Source organism: Anoplopoma fimbria, chromosome 11 (genome assembly GCF_027596085.1).
Source record: "Anoplopoma fimbria isolate UVic2021 breed Golden Eagle Sablefish chromosome 11, Afim_UVic_2022, whole genome shotgun sequence".
Taxonomy (NCBI): domain Eukaryota; kingdom Metazoa; phylum Chordata; class Actinopteri; order Perciformes; family Anoplopomatidae; genus Anoplopoma; species Anoplopoma fimbria.
Genome location: NC_072459.1, coordinates 21,198,120 through 21,215,643, shown reverse-complemented (window position 1 = coordinate 21,215,643; position 17,524 = coordinate 21,198,120). Strand labels below are relative to the sequence as shown.

At 41.2% G+C, this 17,524-nt stretch overlaps 1 protein-coding gene across 1 annotated transcript; it reads left to right on the top strand.

Moving 5' to 3' along the window:
- The first annotated feature begins 10,421 nt into the window (after positions 1–10,421).
- On the top strand, positions 10,422–16,352 carry txn2 (thioredoxin 2). Its single transcript, XM_054607817.1, has 4 exons — positions 10,422–10,505; positions 12,182–12,483; positions 14,479–14,602; positions 15,517–16,352. Exons 2-4 carry the CDS (start codon positions 12,182–12,184, stop codon positions 15,631–15,633), a joined length of 543 nt encoding a protein of 180 aa, XP_054463792.1. The 5' UTR covers positions 10,422–10,505; the 3' UTR covers positions 15,634–16,352.
- The last annotated feature ends 1,172 nt before the right edge of the window (positions 16,353–17,524 follow it).

Genomic DNA, 17,524 nt, shown 5'->3' with positions numbered 1-17,524 from the left:
ACGATGTTGAAAATGATTATGATAATCTCCCGTGCAATTGGTCGCTCTCTTTTCCTCCCTCCATATCCTGTCTTTAGCCCCCACATCCCTTTTACCTACTCAGAGGTTCCCAGGCCACCTCTTTCTGCACACACACACACACACACACACACACACACACACACACACACACACACACACACACACACACACACACACACACACACTGTAGTACAAACAGCTACCCATGTAAACAGACGAAAATGAAGTTAAGTTTGGTTTTAAGGTTTTTTCATTGAAGGGTGCAGAGCGGAGGTGAGCACCGCCTGGATAATTTTCCCATCATCCCTGCAGACACGCACACAGGAAACCAGCCATCTGCACTACCTGAGCTGGTGGCTAACATACACACTGATTCTCTGTGTGAGAGGGTTAAATACCTATTCCACATCTACGCACTCTCAAACGTTACATTAAAGCGTCCACCCAGGACACGGGAATGCGCAGTGGGCTGCTTGTTGAAATTCAGTGAGTGTGGGTGGTTAAATTGTTGTTTTTCCATCGCAGTGTCCCTAAAATGTATCATTAAGGAGAGGGATGCCTGCAGTTAATCGTGCTAACAGGGAAAAGATATGCACATATACACCTGCATGCTCCCTTGGCAAACATACTCACATTTGCATATCAACAACACACTCCAAAGGCACTTACACACAAATACCTAAGCCCACACACACTTAGCTCCATTCTGTGGCCCTCATGTATTAGACTGAAGCATTCGATTTTCTAAAAAATAAATACCCAGCGTTGTTGTTTAAAACCCAGACAGCCGCCCTTACCCTTACCGCTGTCCTGAGGATATTTTCGGGATCTTCTAAACACCTGTGTCTGTTGCACAATAACAAATATTTTCAATTGCATTTTCCAGTTTATTTATTTATTTTACGTTGCATGTTATATTTAAATTAAATTAAATTAAATTAAATTAATTGGCAGCAGGTTCACAATAACACTACCAACATCCAGATGTTTAAAGTGTTCACCATCTCAGTTTAGCACGTTAGCATGCTAACATTTTCTGATTACCAATTAACACAAAGCACGGTCATAAACTAAAGTGTTAAAAAAACAAAACTGTGACCTGATGGTGGTGCTAGAAGAAAAGTCTGCAAAGTGATTACGTCTGTGTCGAAATCAAAAACAATCCATCAAATTACTGTTGAGAAGTTTCAATAAAACCACAATGTGAACTAACTGATGGCACTAGATGATCCCAAAAGTCAGCAGCATACGTAAATCCTCTGGGGACCATGAATGTCCATACAAACTTTCAAAGCAATCTAGCCAGTAATTGTTAAGGTAAACAGAAAGATGTTGCCACTATGGAGATTGTATCCATGCCGCTAGCATGGATAAAAAGAGCAAATAAACATGACATTTTCCAGATACTTGGACAGTAAATACAGTTGCAACTTAAGATATGGGTAAAAAATGTTTTTTATTGTCTTAACATTTTTTCATTCAGACAGCTAGAAGATCTTTGAGGATTCTGGAGATACCTTCAGAACAGCTGTAAGTGTTGTTAAACAACGTTTATTTTTTTATTTTAAATTGCTTGAAATCTATTTTTCAAGCTTGATTGTTACGATAATGATTGTAATGACCTGAAGCACACACCGTATACTGTGTACAGAATGTGCTCACACGCACATAGAGGCCTACACAGGCAGCAAAATTATGTATTCACCAAACTTCCATGCTTTTCCCACACAAACCGTTTTGTCAGTGTGCGGAGGTGATGTAACAGGTCAGTGTAAACAAGCCCAGCACGTACAGAGACAAAATGAAGCAAGAAAAAAAAAAGACTGACTTCTCTGAAGCTTGTGTGTTGTTTGTATGCACCACCCAAACAACACACACACACACATAGAGAGAGAAATATGTTTGTTTTTTCGTATTCATTTTTAAGTTCCATTTGCTCATCAAAGAGCGTGTCCTTTTCCATTTTGGTCTCGGTGGCTTCCATCCTAGACATAATAAACAAACATGCAGAGTTTTCCAACACACCAGAGAGAAGGCTTTCATTAGCTCTCTGGGATACTGGACACTTGAAAGGGCGCCCCGCGCAGTGACCTTTATGTTCCGAGCTGATGGCGAGCGTCAACTCGCAACGGTTAAAGTGACACAGGTCTGCTTTAAGAGTTGGCTGGAAAGCCTCCGTGACGCCACTGTTAGAGAGTCATAGGAAGGGTTAGAGGTGCTGGAGGAGGGAGGGTTGAGAAACAGATCAAAAACAAATCAGGGGAAATACTAAATGGACAGACCGGGGGTGAGGGAGACAGAGGTGTAAGCCGCAGGCATGGAGCCAGGGAAATATAAGGCAGTGAGAAATAATAAAAGAGTAGATAGAACAAGAGAGGAAAGTGAGGTCAGTGGAACAAAAGCAGCTCACTTTTCACATCTGATTCTTTTCATAGCACAACGTGAGTCAGGCAGAAAAGTGGCTTTGTGTGTCCGTGAGTGTGTCGATGGAAGCGGACAGGAGAACAGGTGTGGAGTGTTTGTTTGGCAGAGCTCATGCCGCACCTGCTTTGACACTCCTCTAACTCTTTATGCGCGACACACACAAACATAATTATAGATATGTACTGCAGGTACACACACACACATTTTAAATGGCAAAGCTTTGTTATATCATGGCAGTGAAACACTGAAGCTCCCTCCTCTGTCCAATGTTGGAAATATCACTCTGGACTTTTTAGATGAAAGGGGACAGGTGTCTCTATTGTCACTTTGTGGGAGCGGGGGTCAGGCAAGTTGATGTAATTTGTCTTTGTCTGACTTTTGTTGGAGAGTGTGGGTCTTTTAGTAATCTCTCATCCGAAATTTAAACTCTATGTGTGTCTCGTATCCTCATGGTTATGGCATCGCACATAAGCACAACGTCCACAGTTCAATTTCTGTCTCTAACTTTAAAATATATCGAATAAAAGCAAATATGCCCCCCAAAAATCAAATTTATTTAACCCTTCCTTTGCAATAGAATTATATAATAGTTACATAAAAAGGCAGCGTCCACTAGCATCATAGTTGTAAAGTTGCATTTTGCCAAATGCAGAGGACAGAAATATGCTTGATAAGTTTTGGAAAATATGGCACTTGTTCTTGACATTTTTGGAGAACGACAATTCACCTTTTTACCGTTGATTAGTCTGTACTGCATTTCTAGCTCTATCTATGGGTCAAAATGTAAATTTTCCTAATACCAAGTACCTGCTGATATTCCCATTAGCTGATTGTGCTTTGTGTTCAGTGCTAATTAGCAAATGGTAGCATGCTAACATGCTAAATGAACATGGTGAGCATATATGGGTTTAATATCGTAGCATTGTCACTGTTAGCATGTTTTTCGTTAGGCAAAGTGGGGCTTTGAGATAAAATGCCAGGTATTGTGTAATGTTTTATTTATGACGTTTTTCTCCAGTGTTCTATGTTCTTTTGCCACTATTGTCCTTCCTATTATGGTGTTCATTGACTTTTTATGCCTCCATGCCGACAATAGCATTACGTTTTTGTGATGTCTGTTATGTCGGCTCTATTCTCCTGAACGCAATATCTCAGGAACGCCTGAAAGGAATTTATTCAAATTTGGCACAAACGTCCATCTTGACTTGAGGATGATCCGATTATATTTAAGTCAAAGATCAAGGTCACTGTGACCACTCGTCCGTCCCATCCTTGTGATATCTCGAGAACGCCTTGAGCGAATTTCTTCAAATTTGGCTCAAATGTCCATCTGAACTCAAGGTTGAACTGATTCAATTTTGTTGGTCAAAGGTCACTCTGTCACAACTCAAGAATTTATTGGCTTATTATGACAATTTCACACAATGTGTAATAGGATAAAATGATGATGTGATGACACTTTGGACAGACATTGGTGTTTAATACATCCATGAGGCAGTAATTCTAGGTTTATATATGTCTCATTGTTGTCTGTGCTTGTTCTTCGACAATTTTGACTTTTCGTAAAAAATCCATAAAATATGTTTTTAAAAAGGAGACATCCACTTTGGCAAAGTGGAGTAAATGTGTTCTGTTATTATTATCATAGCTATTATCACCTTCATTTTTCTCCCTGAATTTTCCATGTATGCAAAGTATATGTGCATGTATGAGTGTGTGTGTGTGTGTGTGTGTGTGTGTGTGTGTGTGTGTGTGTGTGTGTGTGTGTGTGTGTGTGTGTGTGTGTGTGTGTGTGTGTGTGTGTGTGTGTGTGTGTGTGTGTGTGTGTGTGTGTGTCAGGACAGATATAAGGTGACTGAAAGAAAAAAGAGAGGGCACAGTCTGTTCCAAAACAGAAGAAATTGGAAAGAAAAACAAGCAAACGGAGAGTGCCAGTAAAAAACGATGAGAGGAGAGGGGGGTGTCCAGGAATTTAAGTCGCAAAGTTATTTTTAAACCAAGAACAGGAACTCCACTGTTGACTTCCCAAACACTGAAACACGGATCGGTTCTAAGAGTTGAGCTGGGGGAAAAATTGACAGGGAGCGTATAAACTCACCCAGCTGTCAGGTGTGTCATCCCATACACGTGTCTGTCTACGCACATCCGAACACATTCCTGTCAGTGTTTGCTACATTTCATGCTCACAAATTCACACTCTAATTGGGACGTTTGGCTGCGTACTTTCATGTAAACCTCGGTGTGTAGCTGTGTTTTAAGATATTCAAGACCTCAAACCTTCAAGGACATATGAGAAAAGCATTCATTTGAATTTCTATTTGTGCAATTCCTGTTTTCCCATATATTTATATACACATACGTATACACATATATATACAGTATATATATATATATATTGCATTTAGCCTTAATTGACTATAATCAAGACATGGTGTACATAAAGAAGAGACATCTCAGGATATCCCAATTACAGGCCAGTGGTAAGCCTCGAGAGAAAGAATGGAGTCACAACATTTAAAAAAAAAAAGATGACCAGCAAAAGGACATTTGAGGAGACTCACAAAATCCCTGTGGATATAGTTTCACACTAATTAACAAGTTAATGAACTGTAATTTTCCATCTTCTTGGCCCAAACTGCTCAACAACAGGCTTTAAGCTGTGGGTTTTTCCACCACCGGGATGTTATTGTCAATTAAGGACGTCTCGGCTTTTGGGGGGTGAGTGAAACATAGTTTAAAGGACAAATACTCTGCCATTTATTCATGCTTTGTCACAGGTTATGATGACAGCTCTGCTTCATCAATGGCTGTTGTATTCTTAACTCCTGCAGCAGAGGACGGGAGAGGGAATAAACAGCCACAAGAGGACAGCGATCAGGTGCAGCGGATACGACGATCCCAGGAGGTTGTTATCTGTTAAGAGGTGCGCAGTACAGTTTGCCCTGCGTCACAGGGTATTGTTTCCTCTCGACCTTTAGCCCGGGGTCAGGGCCTTCTGTGATGAGCAAGGGCAGCCTTAGCACGCACGCCAGGCCCTGTTGGGGTCAAAGGAAACTGGGTCACCTGTACCTGTTCGTCAGTGGATACGCTGATGCTGCCCACCCCACCAACCACCCAAAGGCAAGGTCACGCCCTCCCCTCTGGATCCCCCCTCCCGCCTCCGTCCGCGTCTTTGCCCTCCCCTCACCTCCGAGGTGTCACAGAGAGCGTCCTTGTACTAGCCCTCTCCTCCTTTCCACCGGGACCCCTCAAAAATCCCAGATATCCCTGCAATTTCCGGTGCAATGTTTATTTGGCGGAAAGAGGGCTGGGGGGGTGGGCGGCCTTGAAAAAAGAGCTTCACTCACAAACAGTTTGGGCTGCGTTCGAGGGTAAACATATGCGGGAGGGGTACGTGAGGGCGAGCGGTAAGGAGGACTGAGGCCGGTGTGTTCTGGTCCTGACACACAGATCCCACCTCAGCAGGGACACAGAGCACCGTTCTGTTCGGGCCCCAACGGCCACAGTTTAATAAACATCCCCCAACCGCCTCCTGTCTATTCCATGCACAGCGCTCTCTGCTGGAGACATGAGGATGTGATACAGAAAAAACATGGTAAAACAAACACCAAGAGCCTGAAATATACATCTCTCTCAACGCTGTAATTACTTAACACCTGGGACTTGTTAAGTAATTTCATGCATCATAGTTAATATATACATATCTTTCCCCCTGTATGAAATACAAAAAGGTTAAAAAAAACAACATGACATTATAATGCAGATACAACAGCTCAACGGACTACATAACAAAAACTTGAAAAACTTCACAGAGCTAATAATAAACCAGATGGCATCAGGTGTTCATGTTATTGTGTTCAGCTTGATAAATCCAATTTAAAAACAGATTAAATGCATGTATAGGGGAACCAAGATGGCATGGATATAAGGTTTAGCGAGATCGAAGAAAATATACAGAAATAAATCAAGAACTAGTGAGAACATAACATAATGTAGAGTCAGTGGTCTCCCCTCTCTGGCTGGCCGACAGCGTCTCACTTCCTCCTAGATGAGAGCGGCTGCAGCAGCGGTACAGGTATGGGGTGGAGGGGAGGGTATGGGGAGGTGCAGGGTGAGGGCGGGGGGGAGTTTTCAGGGAGCAGGAGAGGCACATGCAGGAGGGAGCCCGACTGAAAGAGGGGAGGTAGGAAATGGGGGCGTCTGTCTCGCCTGTGGCTTGCTGCTGTCTCTTGCTCTCTGCTCACCCTGCTGCGTCTGGATGCAAATAGCCCCCGCTGGTTTTTTGAAGCGAAAGCATCCCTCTCGTTACTATCTGTGATGCCCAGACTTTGTAACCACTCACAGAGCCTCGCATCTTCCTCTTTCTCGCTGAGTGAAGGCACATATTTCTGTTTGCCCGCGCAGTCGACCTTGAAGCTCCTCTTCCTCCTCTTTTGCTGCTGCTTGTCTTTGATCGCAGGATCCTCTGTTGTCTGAGGTGGAGTCACCCATCTGCCCTGACTGCCTCCGTTTCTTCCACTGGCTCTCACAGGTGGACAGAGGTGAGAAAGCAGCTGTCTGTCCTGCTGCCTGCTTTGCATTTGAGTGCTTGCTGACGCTATAGATAGTGTGGGGGCAAAAACCCCTGACCTGAGCACAGCTCCCCTGTTTAGATCTGATTTCACTTCATGTTGAGGTGCATTCAACACTTTGCTGGACTGAATATCCTCTGAGAGTGGACGCACAATCGTACAAGCTTGGTTGCCTGTCTGGATGTCCGTAAAGGCGTGTGCATCCGAAGCTTCGATGGGGTGTATGTTTGCAGGCAGAACAGCTCTTGACCTGCAAAAAATAGAGCGGAGTCGTCGGTGTGGGGGCAGACCGGCAGGGAGGCCAGGCGGTCCAATGCTGCGAAACAGTGGAGGAGGACGAAGGACGAGGGAGTGTCTCGAAATTCCAACTTTCGTCTCAACGCTTTTATGCATCTCAAGGACCAGTATTGCAGAAATAATCCAGTGAAGTTTTCATATCCAGTGATTTCACGTGTAGTATTGACTGTATTTAAAAAAAAAAGAAGGTTTGTAGTGTGCAGTACAGAATCATATCAATACTTCATGTTAAGAGTCCAGGCGTTTTTTAATCTCTTGGAATCAACATTTAAAGTCACTGTCTTTCTTTTTTATAGATTTTTTTTTTCAGTCCTTCATCCAGTGTACTTCAGCACAGCAGCGCTACATCCTGTGTGATCTGTGCGAGTACGTAAAAGCTCAGAGTAGCAGGGATCCAGTGGGGTGAATAACTGAGAAATAAAACAATATGATAAAAAAAAATAAAAAATGTGAGGAAAGCAGCGCTAAAAGAGACAAACCTTCCCTTCGAGTCAGAAGTCTCGTACCTTACAGTGTCAAGAGATTTTAGTGCGTCAGCCCCAACTTGAGGATCCAAAGTCAGATCCAAAGTGACGGTGATCGAAAAGACCTCACACTTTACAGCCCCGCTTTCCAAATAGAGGTAGTTTAGTTTTTGCAGTGACAAACTGTGGCACAAAGAAAAAGAAAAACAGTTGTAATGGAGTAGCCATACAACACAAAGGGAGTCTGACTCTTCATCCTTAGAAGAGGATACTCATGGTTGTCATGACGAATGACCATGCCTCTTGGTAGAAATGACTCAAAGAACCAAGGCTTTTCCTCCGCACTCTTGTCCAGACCACCATGACTTTATACTCTAGGAATCCTCCCTTATGGAATCTTCTTTGGAGGTTGATATGCGTTCCTCTCTGTCCAGTCAGTCTTTTTGAGTCTGACTTCACTGAATGACACCCATCTCCATTCCAAACACCCCGCCCACCTTCCCTCCCTTTCATCCTGCTGCCCTCTCAGACATGAAAGGCGCAGTCCATCGACCATTCCATCTCAATAAATTATGAATTAATAGTGAGCAGCGAGCAGGGGCCGAAATTAATTTACAGAAAGCACTGGATCAATAATAAGTAATACAATAATATTGTCCTACCCATATTGCAAGGAAGTTCCTGAAAAATAAATTATATTTAAAGCATATAAATGAACATTGTGGGTAATTCTCTTATTTGTTCTAAAGCTGAGAGTAAGAGGAGAAGATTGATATCAATCTCACACGTGTGCGGTATACAGCGGGTAAAATAAGTATTGAACACGTCACCATTTTTCTCAGTAAATATATTTCTAAAGGTGCTACTGACATGACCTTTTCACCAGATGTCGGTAACAACCCAAGTAATCCACACATACAAAGAAAACAAAACAAATAAGTTCAGAAACTAGGTTATGTGTAATAAAATGGAATGACACAGGGAAAAGGTATTGAACACGCTAACTGAAATTTATTTAATACTTCGTACAAAAGCCTTTGTTGGTAATGACAGCTTCAAGACGCCTCCTGTATGGAGAAACTAGTCGCATGCATTGCTCAGGTGTGATTTTGGCCCATTCTTCCACACAAACAGTCTTCAAATCTTGAAGGTTCCATGGGCCTCTTCTATGAACTCTGACCTTTAGTTCTTTCCATAGATTTTCTATTGGATTCAAGTCAGGTGATTGGCTGGGCCATTCTAGCAGCTTTATTTTCTTTCTCTGAAACCAATTGAGAGTTTCCTTGGCTGTGTGTTTGGGATCATTGTCCTGCTGAAATGTCCACCCTCGTTTCATCTTCATCATCCTGGTAGATGGCAGCAGACTTTTATCCTTCCTTCAATTATATGAAGTTTGCCAGTGCCGTATGCTGAAAAACAGCCCCACACCATGATGTTCCCACCTCCAAACTTCACTGTTGGTATGGTGTTTTTGGGGTGATGTGCAGTGCCATTTGACCTCCAAACATGGTGTGTATTATGGCATCCAAAGAGTTCAATTTTGGTCTCATCTGACCAGACTATATTCTCCCAGTATTTCACAGGCTTGTTTAAATGTTGTGCAGCAAACTTTAAACAAGCTTCAACATGCTTTTTCTTCAGCAATGGAGTCTTGTGTGGTGAGCGTGCATACAGGCCACGGCGGTTGAGTGCATTACTTATTGTTTTCTTTGAAACAATTGTACCTGCTAATTCCAGGTCTTTCTGAAGCTCTGCACAAGTGGCCCTTGGCTCTTGGACAACTCTTCTGATAATACTCCTCTCCAACAGGCAGGGTTGGGCGGATCTCAGGGGTCTCACTCTGTACAGTGACCAGTAGCTTTCAGTTCCATGCAGTGAAGTAAAAAGTACAATAATTCCCTCTAATTTGTTGAAGAGCTGTAATGTAACAAAGTACATTTAATCAAGTACTGTACTTAAGTAGAATTTGTCTTTTACTTGAGTATTTTCATTTGATGCTACTTCTACTGTACTTGACAGCTATAGATAGTTGGGTATTTACTTTTTTGATCAAGGTTTTTACAAACAAAACATATGATCAGTATGTTAAACATTATGCTGTGTTATAGATTTAACTGCCCAAAACTATATAAGGCATTTGAAATAAGCTCCACCTCAACCAGCTATAGAATTTAAATTTGACATGGTAATTCATTATTAATAGTGTCCCAATGATGTAATCATTTTTCTGGCAAACAAATAATATTACTTTTGGTTACTTTAAGTACATGTCTCTTATAGTACTTGTATATTTCTACTAAAGTTACATTTTTGAAGGCAGGACTTTGACTTGCAATTAAATATGTCTCATGACTTATGATTACTTAATCAATAATTTAAAGTACTTCTGAATTGTAGTGGAGTAGAACTAAAATCTATATGAAAATGATCAAGTACGAAAATACATGAAAGTACAAGTACTTCAAAACTGTACTTTCACAGTACTTACGTAAATGTTATTACTGACAAAATATCGAATATTAAATTGTTTTCAAAGATGTATTTCCCTCAATTGGTTCTCTTCAATGAGCTGCCATGTGCTTCCTCTGATGGCCAGGCGAGGGCGCTACTCGCGGTGCTGCAGCCTGAAGAGACCATAAAAAGCTTTTCTTCTTCATGTGCGGTAGCAAAGCGGAAGTACTTCAGTGGAGTCAGCCAAGGCCAAAATCAACGCAAGCTTAGCAGCAAGGTAAACACGGAAAACGCATGGTATAGCTTGAATTCGTGTGTGCTGTGTGTGACATTTAATTGTTGAGTTGCGGAACTGTCTGGTTTGGTTTGTTTGTGAGTCTCACAGCGCGAAAAGCGACGGCGGGAGAGGTTAGGAGAGGGGAGGGAGGAGGACGGAGAGAGGGCAAAGTCATACGTAACGTAGGTTAAGTTAATGGAGCAAACATAAGACGCCGTGAATACAGCAAGGTATTCGGTTCTACTTTGTTAATATTCATAAATAAAGAACATTGAGTGTTTTAAAGCTCGGCTGTTTCTACATGCTTGTTGTGGTTGTGTGTTATAACAGTTGTGCAACATGGCTGTGTTAAAGAAGGAAACGATGTTAACCTCATTTAACCCAACTTCTTAACGACCGACACTTGATTTAAACCGTTACTACATAATATTTACTTTGCTGACAAATAGAGTGATAGAGTTAACTTTCTCATGAGCCACAGAAATGTCCTAAAAGATAAGATAAGATAAGATAATCCTTTATTATTAATTTGCAGGTTTACAACAGCGTAGAGTAAAGTGCACACAAGAGACATAGTAGAAGAAGACAAGCTAAAAATAAAATAAAACAAGTATTATAAATAAGCAATAAAAAAACAGTAGAAAAAACAACAATAACTGAAATATTATATTTACAGACAGAGAAAAAAACAACTATTTTAACTATTTTTAACTATTTTAACTATTATTGCACAGTGTAATGTGTAATGTATTGCACAGGTTTTTATTGGCATGTTATTATTGTCATCACAGAAGTAGAGATCCAGAGTGCACGTAAACTATCTATGTGATGGATAAAGCACCTGTAACAGCTGGCAATATGTATGGATGACAAACGGTCAAATGTTTCAGCCAGCTACTGATCTGATGTAAAGACTCCAGGGCTGAAGCATTATTCAAATGAACAACATTTTATTAAGGGCCAGCTAGATCAATTCGATTAGTCAACATTAGTAATGTGGTTTAAATCCACAGAATACTCATCTGCAACAAGTTTGATAACCGATTAGTTGCCGGTCTTTCGTTTTTTTTTCAACAAACTCAATATTTTTGGGTGTGACTGTTGTACTGTTCAAAACAACCATTTTCAATACTTAGCTTAGGTTTTGAAACATTTTAGATGGGCGTTATTCACCATACTTTATTTATTTATTATTTCTAATTTTAAAGACCAACAGTTCATAAAGAAAAAAGAAAAAAAAATCAGATTAATCGATAAGGTGTCTTGTCCATCCATCAGACCAAATCCCAAAGACATTCAATTTTTTTTATTGTTTTAGTGACATCACACCAAACCAGCAAGTATTCACATCGGACAAGCTGGATCCAGTGAATTTTCTAGCATTTTGACTTATACAGTAACCTCAATTATTAATCCATAATTGGACTGTTGCAGAATCAATGAATGATATTATTATTGTTTTTATTCTGTGTTTTACATTGATTCATTTCTAATTTTCATTTATGACCCCACTTACTTCTTACATATAGCTGGCTACTATGACATGTTCATATAGAATGATTGTAAACATGCTGGCCTCAAATCCGCTCTTGTAGGTACAAGAGCATTTTGCGTGTAAACCGGCCTGAAATCACAACAAACTCTTATTAACCAACATTCTTCTTCTGTTCACACAGATGGCTCACAGGCTGCTAATGCGCAGAATTTGGACGCTCTCTTCTAAAGACATCCGCTGCCTCCCAGCGTCCACTGCCACCTCCTCCTCCTCCTCCTCCTCCTCTTCTTCTTCTTCTTTTTCAACCTCTTCTCTGCAATCCGCCGCAACCCGGGTGTCCTTCCTCTCGCCATCGCGTACTCTTCCTCGCTCCCTCCCTCACACCTCCCGCAGGGAAGTCTCCTTCAACGTTCAGGACCACGAGGACTTCACGGACAGGGTGATCAACAGTGAGCTGCCCGTGCTAGTTGACTTCCATGCACAGTAAGTACCGGGGGAGGCCTGGTATATGGTTACTGTCTTACTATTTGGAGGTGTACACACTAATTGAAGTGACTAAATGTATTGTGGGATAGATCATTTTTGTGTTTCTAAAAATGGGTTTTCAAAAAGTATTAAGGAAAGAAGAGGGCTGCACGGTGGTGTAGTGGTTAGCACTGTCGCTTCACAGCAAGAGGGTCCCGGGTTCAATTCCCGGGCTAGACAACCTTCTGTGTGGAGTTTGCATGTTCTCCCTGTGTCAGCGTGGGTTCTCTCCGGGTTCTCCGGCTTCCTCCCACAGTCCAAAGACATGCAGCTTAGGTTAATTGATGACTCTGAAATTGCCTGTAGGTGTGGATGTGAGTGTGAATGGTTGTCTGTCTCTATATGTCAGCCCTGTGATAGGCTGGCGACCTGTCCAGGGTGAACCCTGCCTTCACCCATTGACAGCTGGGATCGGCTCCAGCACCCCCGCGACCCTTAACTGGATAAGCGGTTACGGAAGATGGATGGATGGATTTGGGAAAGAACAGTTTTAGGCGCTGACCTTGGGAAAGAGCTTGTTTTACAGCTGCCCTGCCTCTTTAAATGACCAGAGGTGTTGCATACAGGGCATGTTAAAAATAATCACACATGTACATAACTGACCCGTGTGAGGTTGCACATGTGAGGTTGCACATGTGAGGTTGCACATGTGAGGTTGCACAACACCACCCTATACTCTGTCCTATAGAAATGTCTCCATCTCCCTAGCTTTGAAATAATTTAATACAATCTGATGTCAGGTGTAAACTTTCATATATCTCATCAGTATCTAGACACTTTGTAAGATGCTTGCTACATCTTTGCAAGTGGAATATAGATGATGCATATCGCTATGATAAAGCAATATCTACAGCATTAGACATCATTCTCCTGCTATTTATCATAGAACTCGTTTTCATTAAGACCTTGACATCATTACTACCCATCTAGCATTGACTCTGAAAAAATTACTGAAACAGTATGAATTTAAAGGGAAACGCCTTCATGGCCAACTGTTGCAATTTCAGTCACTCAACCTGCTTTACTGGTCCTCTTCTAAAATGTGTGACCTGAAGTTTACTTTTCAGTATTTCAAAACTGAAGTAATTCCCTCTTCTGAAAAGTAGTGAAACAGCTACTAGCATAAAGCTGTTTTTATCACTTTAACTCTTGTTTTATTTCTGTTTTACCGATAATTGTTTTTCTCACAGAAGAAATTTTACAACCTCATTCACTCCGGCGTCAATTTCTCATGATGCACAGCGTCTTAGAACTGACACGAAAGAGAGATTCGTAACTAAAAATACTTTAAGTAAAATCTAAATGTAGTTTATGAAATGCTGAAGTTGCAACAAGTTTGTGGTTTTCAGGCTCGGATGTTTTATGACTAATAATAAGCATATGACCGTTTACAAGAATTAGACCTCAAAGACAAAGTTTATGATTCATTCTTGATACATTTTACACACATCTCATGAATCTTATTCTTTAAATAAAAAAGATTTAGTGCAGTTATTCCCGTTCCCACAGAAAGTTTTCCAAACCACAGTATTGCGATCATGTAATTATATTGAGGGATGTTGTTGATGCATCTGTTGTGTACAATTAAACAGCAACAGCGGGAGGTTGTCGACAGCCGAATGGCACGTCGCTGTAAATGTTGCTGCCGCATGTAATTGTGGGATGGCATTATCTCCTTTCCCTTTAGCAATGGATGCTCCAGTTTACCCTTTGCTAAAGCAGATGAGACACCTGAACCCACGAGACTAAATTGTCGTCAGACTGATAGCTGATTGGTTTCGACATTGAATGGAATGTGTAGAACATTTTAAGTGGCTTGCTACATGTTTTTTTTTTTTTTTTTTTTTTTTTAAATCTCAAGTAGCTTATAGTGGTTTACTCCTTGTACTGGTTGCACTTAATACTCATTGAGTATTAAGTCTTTGTCTTTGGTTCTGTTTGTGTGTGTTTTAGGTGGTGTGGTCCCTGTAAGATCCTCGGGCCGAGGTTGGAGAAGGCGATTGCGAAACAGAAAGGCCGCGTTACCATGGCAAAGGTGGACATAGACGATCACACAGACCTGGCCATCGAGTACGGGGTGAGACTAGGAGCAGTTTTGTAGCAGTGAAGACATTCAGTCCATTTCATGAATTTGCCATCTAGACTTTGCGTTGTGTAGTTTGTATGAATATCATTTAATTTTTGACAAAACTTTGCTAAAGTGACACAATATGAAGGCAGTACATGATGTATACGGCAGGCTGTTTGATTTATTAGACCACTTATGTTTTGCAGATATCTGTTATTCAATTCTTCTGAGGAAAAGTGACATCATATTCGAGATATCCATATATAAAATAAAAATTATAATATCCAAAATGCATTATGGTTATTAAATCGGCAGGTTCAGATATCCACAAATGTATCGTGGATATGTGTTTTTGGATATCCAAAGAGCTAATAATATGCCAAAATGGCTAGTAAGAATTCTATCGCAAAAAATTGCAACTGTGGATATCTGAAATTGAAATACCCATTGACATCATGGCAAAGCTGACGTTGTTTCTCCTACAAAGAGTGACGTTGTGGCTATCTGAAATTACATTCATTGATATGAAAAATGTCACGGTGGACATCTGAAATTTTTTGTTATTTTAGTTTTTTTTGACTTGGAAGGATGAATTTAGACATGACTGCAATACAAATCCAATCTAGCGCTAAAAAACGGCCACTTATACTTTTTAAAGATTAATAGATGTCCTAATTTTAAGTTTGACGAGTACAATCAAAGTTGTAGGTATCTTGAAATAAAATGTATACTAATAAGAATGTTATTGTGAATACTTTCAAATACCATTTTGCCTTGGAAGAATGCTATCACATGATTACAGATGGAATATGGTTCGAGTAAATCTGAAACCGTTTCCTATATGATCTATGTTCACGTTATGATTCATGTTGATTAGTCATAATAATATCAGTGTTATAACACACGACTCTGGCTGTTCCCAGGTGTCTGCCGTCCCGACTGTGATTGCCATTCGGGGAGGTGACGTAGTCGACCACTTCGTGGGGATCAAAGATGACGACGAGCTGGACTCATTTGTCGGCAAGGTCATTGGACAATAACCGTTTCCAACCATGCCATTCACCACCGTCACGGTGCCGTTGTGTGTGATCACGGCCACCATCTTTAGCCGGTTTAAAACAAAAACTTGCAACGATCCCAAGTGGCAAACACTCGAATGCTCACACCCATCCCTAGACGAACTGCTCCAGCTTCGCATCTTAGCTTCTGTCTCCGTCTCTTGTTATTTTTTTGTGTAGAGATGGGTGTGCGCTTTCGTTTTTCTGTGGGGTTTTTCTTGCAGCGTTTTCCATTTCTCTTCAATAATGTGACAGCTCCACTCCTCACAAGAGCACCTGGGCTCTTTATACGTATATGTAAGTCTGCTGAATGGAAAATGTGTCGCCGCACAGCAAATATACTGTAAAACATGAGGGATGAACTTTTTTCTAGCTTTAGCGGTTGGAAAGGATTCAACTTGACAAACTGACAATACTGAATGAGGCTAGTTACAGTGTTAACCTGTAGTTCCTGCTTTTGTCCACACGCTGGTGACGTTTCTCCTAACATCGCAAAGCCGCACATTGGTCGTTTTACACCATTCTGCCTAATGATGTGAGAGAGGAAGTTGTGTGTGTGTGTGTGTCTCCTGACTTAAGTCGAGTGGGAATTGCAAATACAAGTTTGATTTAGTTTATTACTCAAATGAACTCTATGTACCGGAAACATGACCAAGTGAAGTAATAAAGGAGTCAGAAGATGTTCTGTATTTGTATTGTGTTTTTGACTGACTGAGCTTTTATTGTCACAAATTACAGATGATTTTTTTCTCACTATGGGAAATGAATAGGAGCTTTTCACTAAAACAGTGTTTGAATGATGAACCTGAAGTAGCCCCTCAATTATTCCGTGTGATTAGACACTCGTATTAGTTGCTGCACTTACTGTATTCGTATCAGTTCGCTGCACTTATTGAATTTGTATTTGTTTACTGCACTTATCCTATTCGTAGTAGTTTGTAGCACTTACTATATTCGGATTAGTCTGTTGCAATTATTGTTTTCGTAGTAACTTGCCTCTGCACTATACTTTTGCTCTGGTTTATGCTTTAAGATGCTTGTTTAAGAAAGGAGATGCACTTATGACTTCTGGTGACTAGTAGTTCTCTTGAATACCTATGTTGAATACACTTCCTGTAAGTCGCTTTGGATAAAAGCGTCTGCTAAATGACTGTAATGTAATGTAATGTAATTAGACGTCAGTGTCTTATGTCATCCATCTCTCCTCCTTCTGTCTGAACATGTAGGTGTTGCTCATGCTGACACGAACCCTCTCATCGGTGAACTTGAAACACCCACGCACATCAACCTCCACTTATTGCCGCCCCTTAAATTACCTCCCTTTTGTCGTCCCCCCTCAAATTGACCGTCTGTCTCTCTATAATCTTTATTCTATAATGCCTAGAGTCTAGCAACAGATCAAACATCCTCCACCTTTCTCTCCTCCATCAGAGACAGACCCTGACCCTGTTCGACCTCCTTATTTCCAGGTTATCTCTCAGCAGTCCAAACCATAGACTGTATGTAATAGGGGTCCAAACACGTGTGATTTCAGTCATCTGCGGCTTGTGTGGTGGTTGCTATGGTTCCCAGTAAAGCAAAAGTGATAAACTGGCCTGTTATCATTAGGACATTGTAAACAGAGGAATAGTAGGCTCGTAAAGTCCTTTACACAAGATAAATGAAGTCATTTCCCACCAGGAAGTGCTGCCACACGGACCTTGTGCGAGGACTCCCATAAAACCTTGCGCGCGTGTGGTGGAGGGATTAAAATGTATTTTTCGGTGTCATTGCCCGCTAGAAACACCCGAGATAAACGAGGTCGAGCGAGGCTGAAGGAAACCGAAAGCACCTGCAGCCCTCTGGCCCGCTAACCGACACAACATCCCCACCC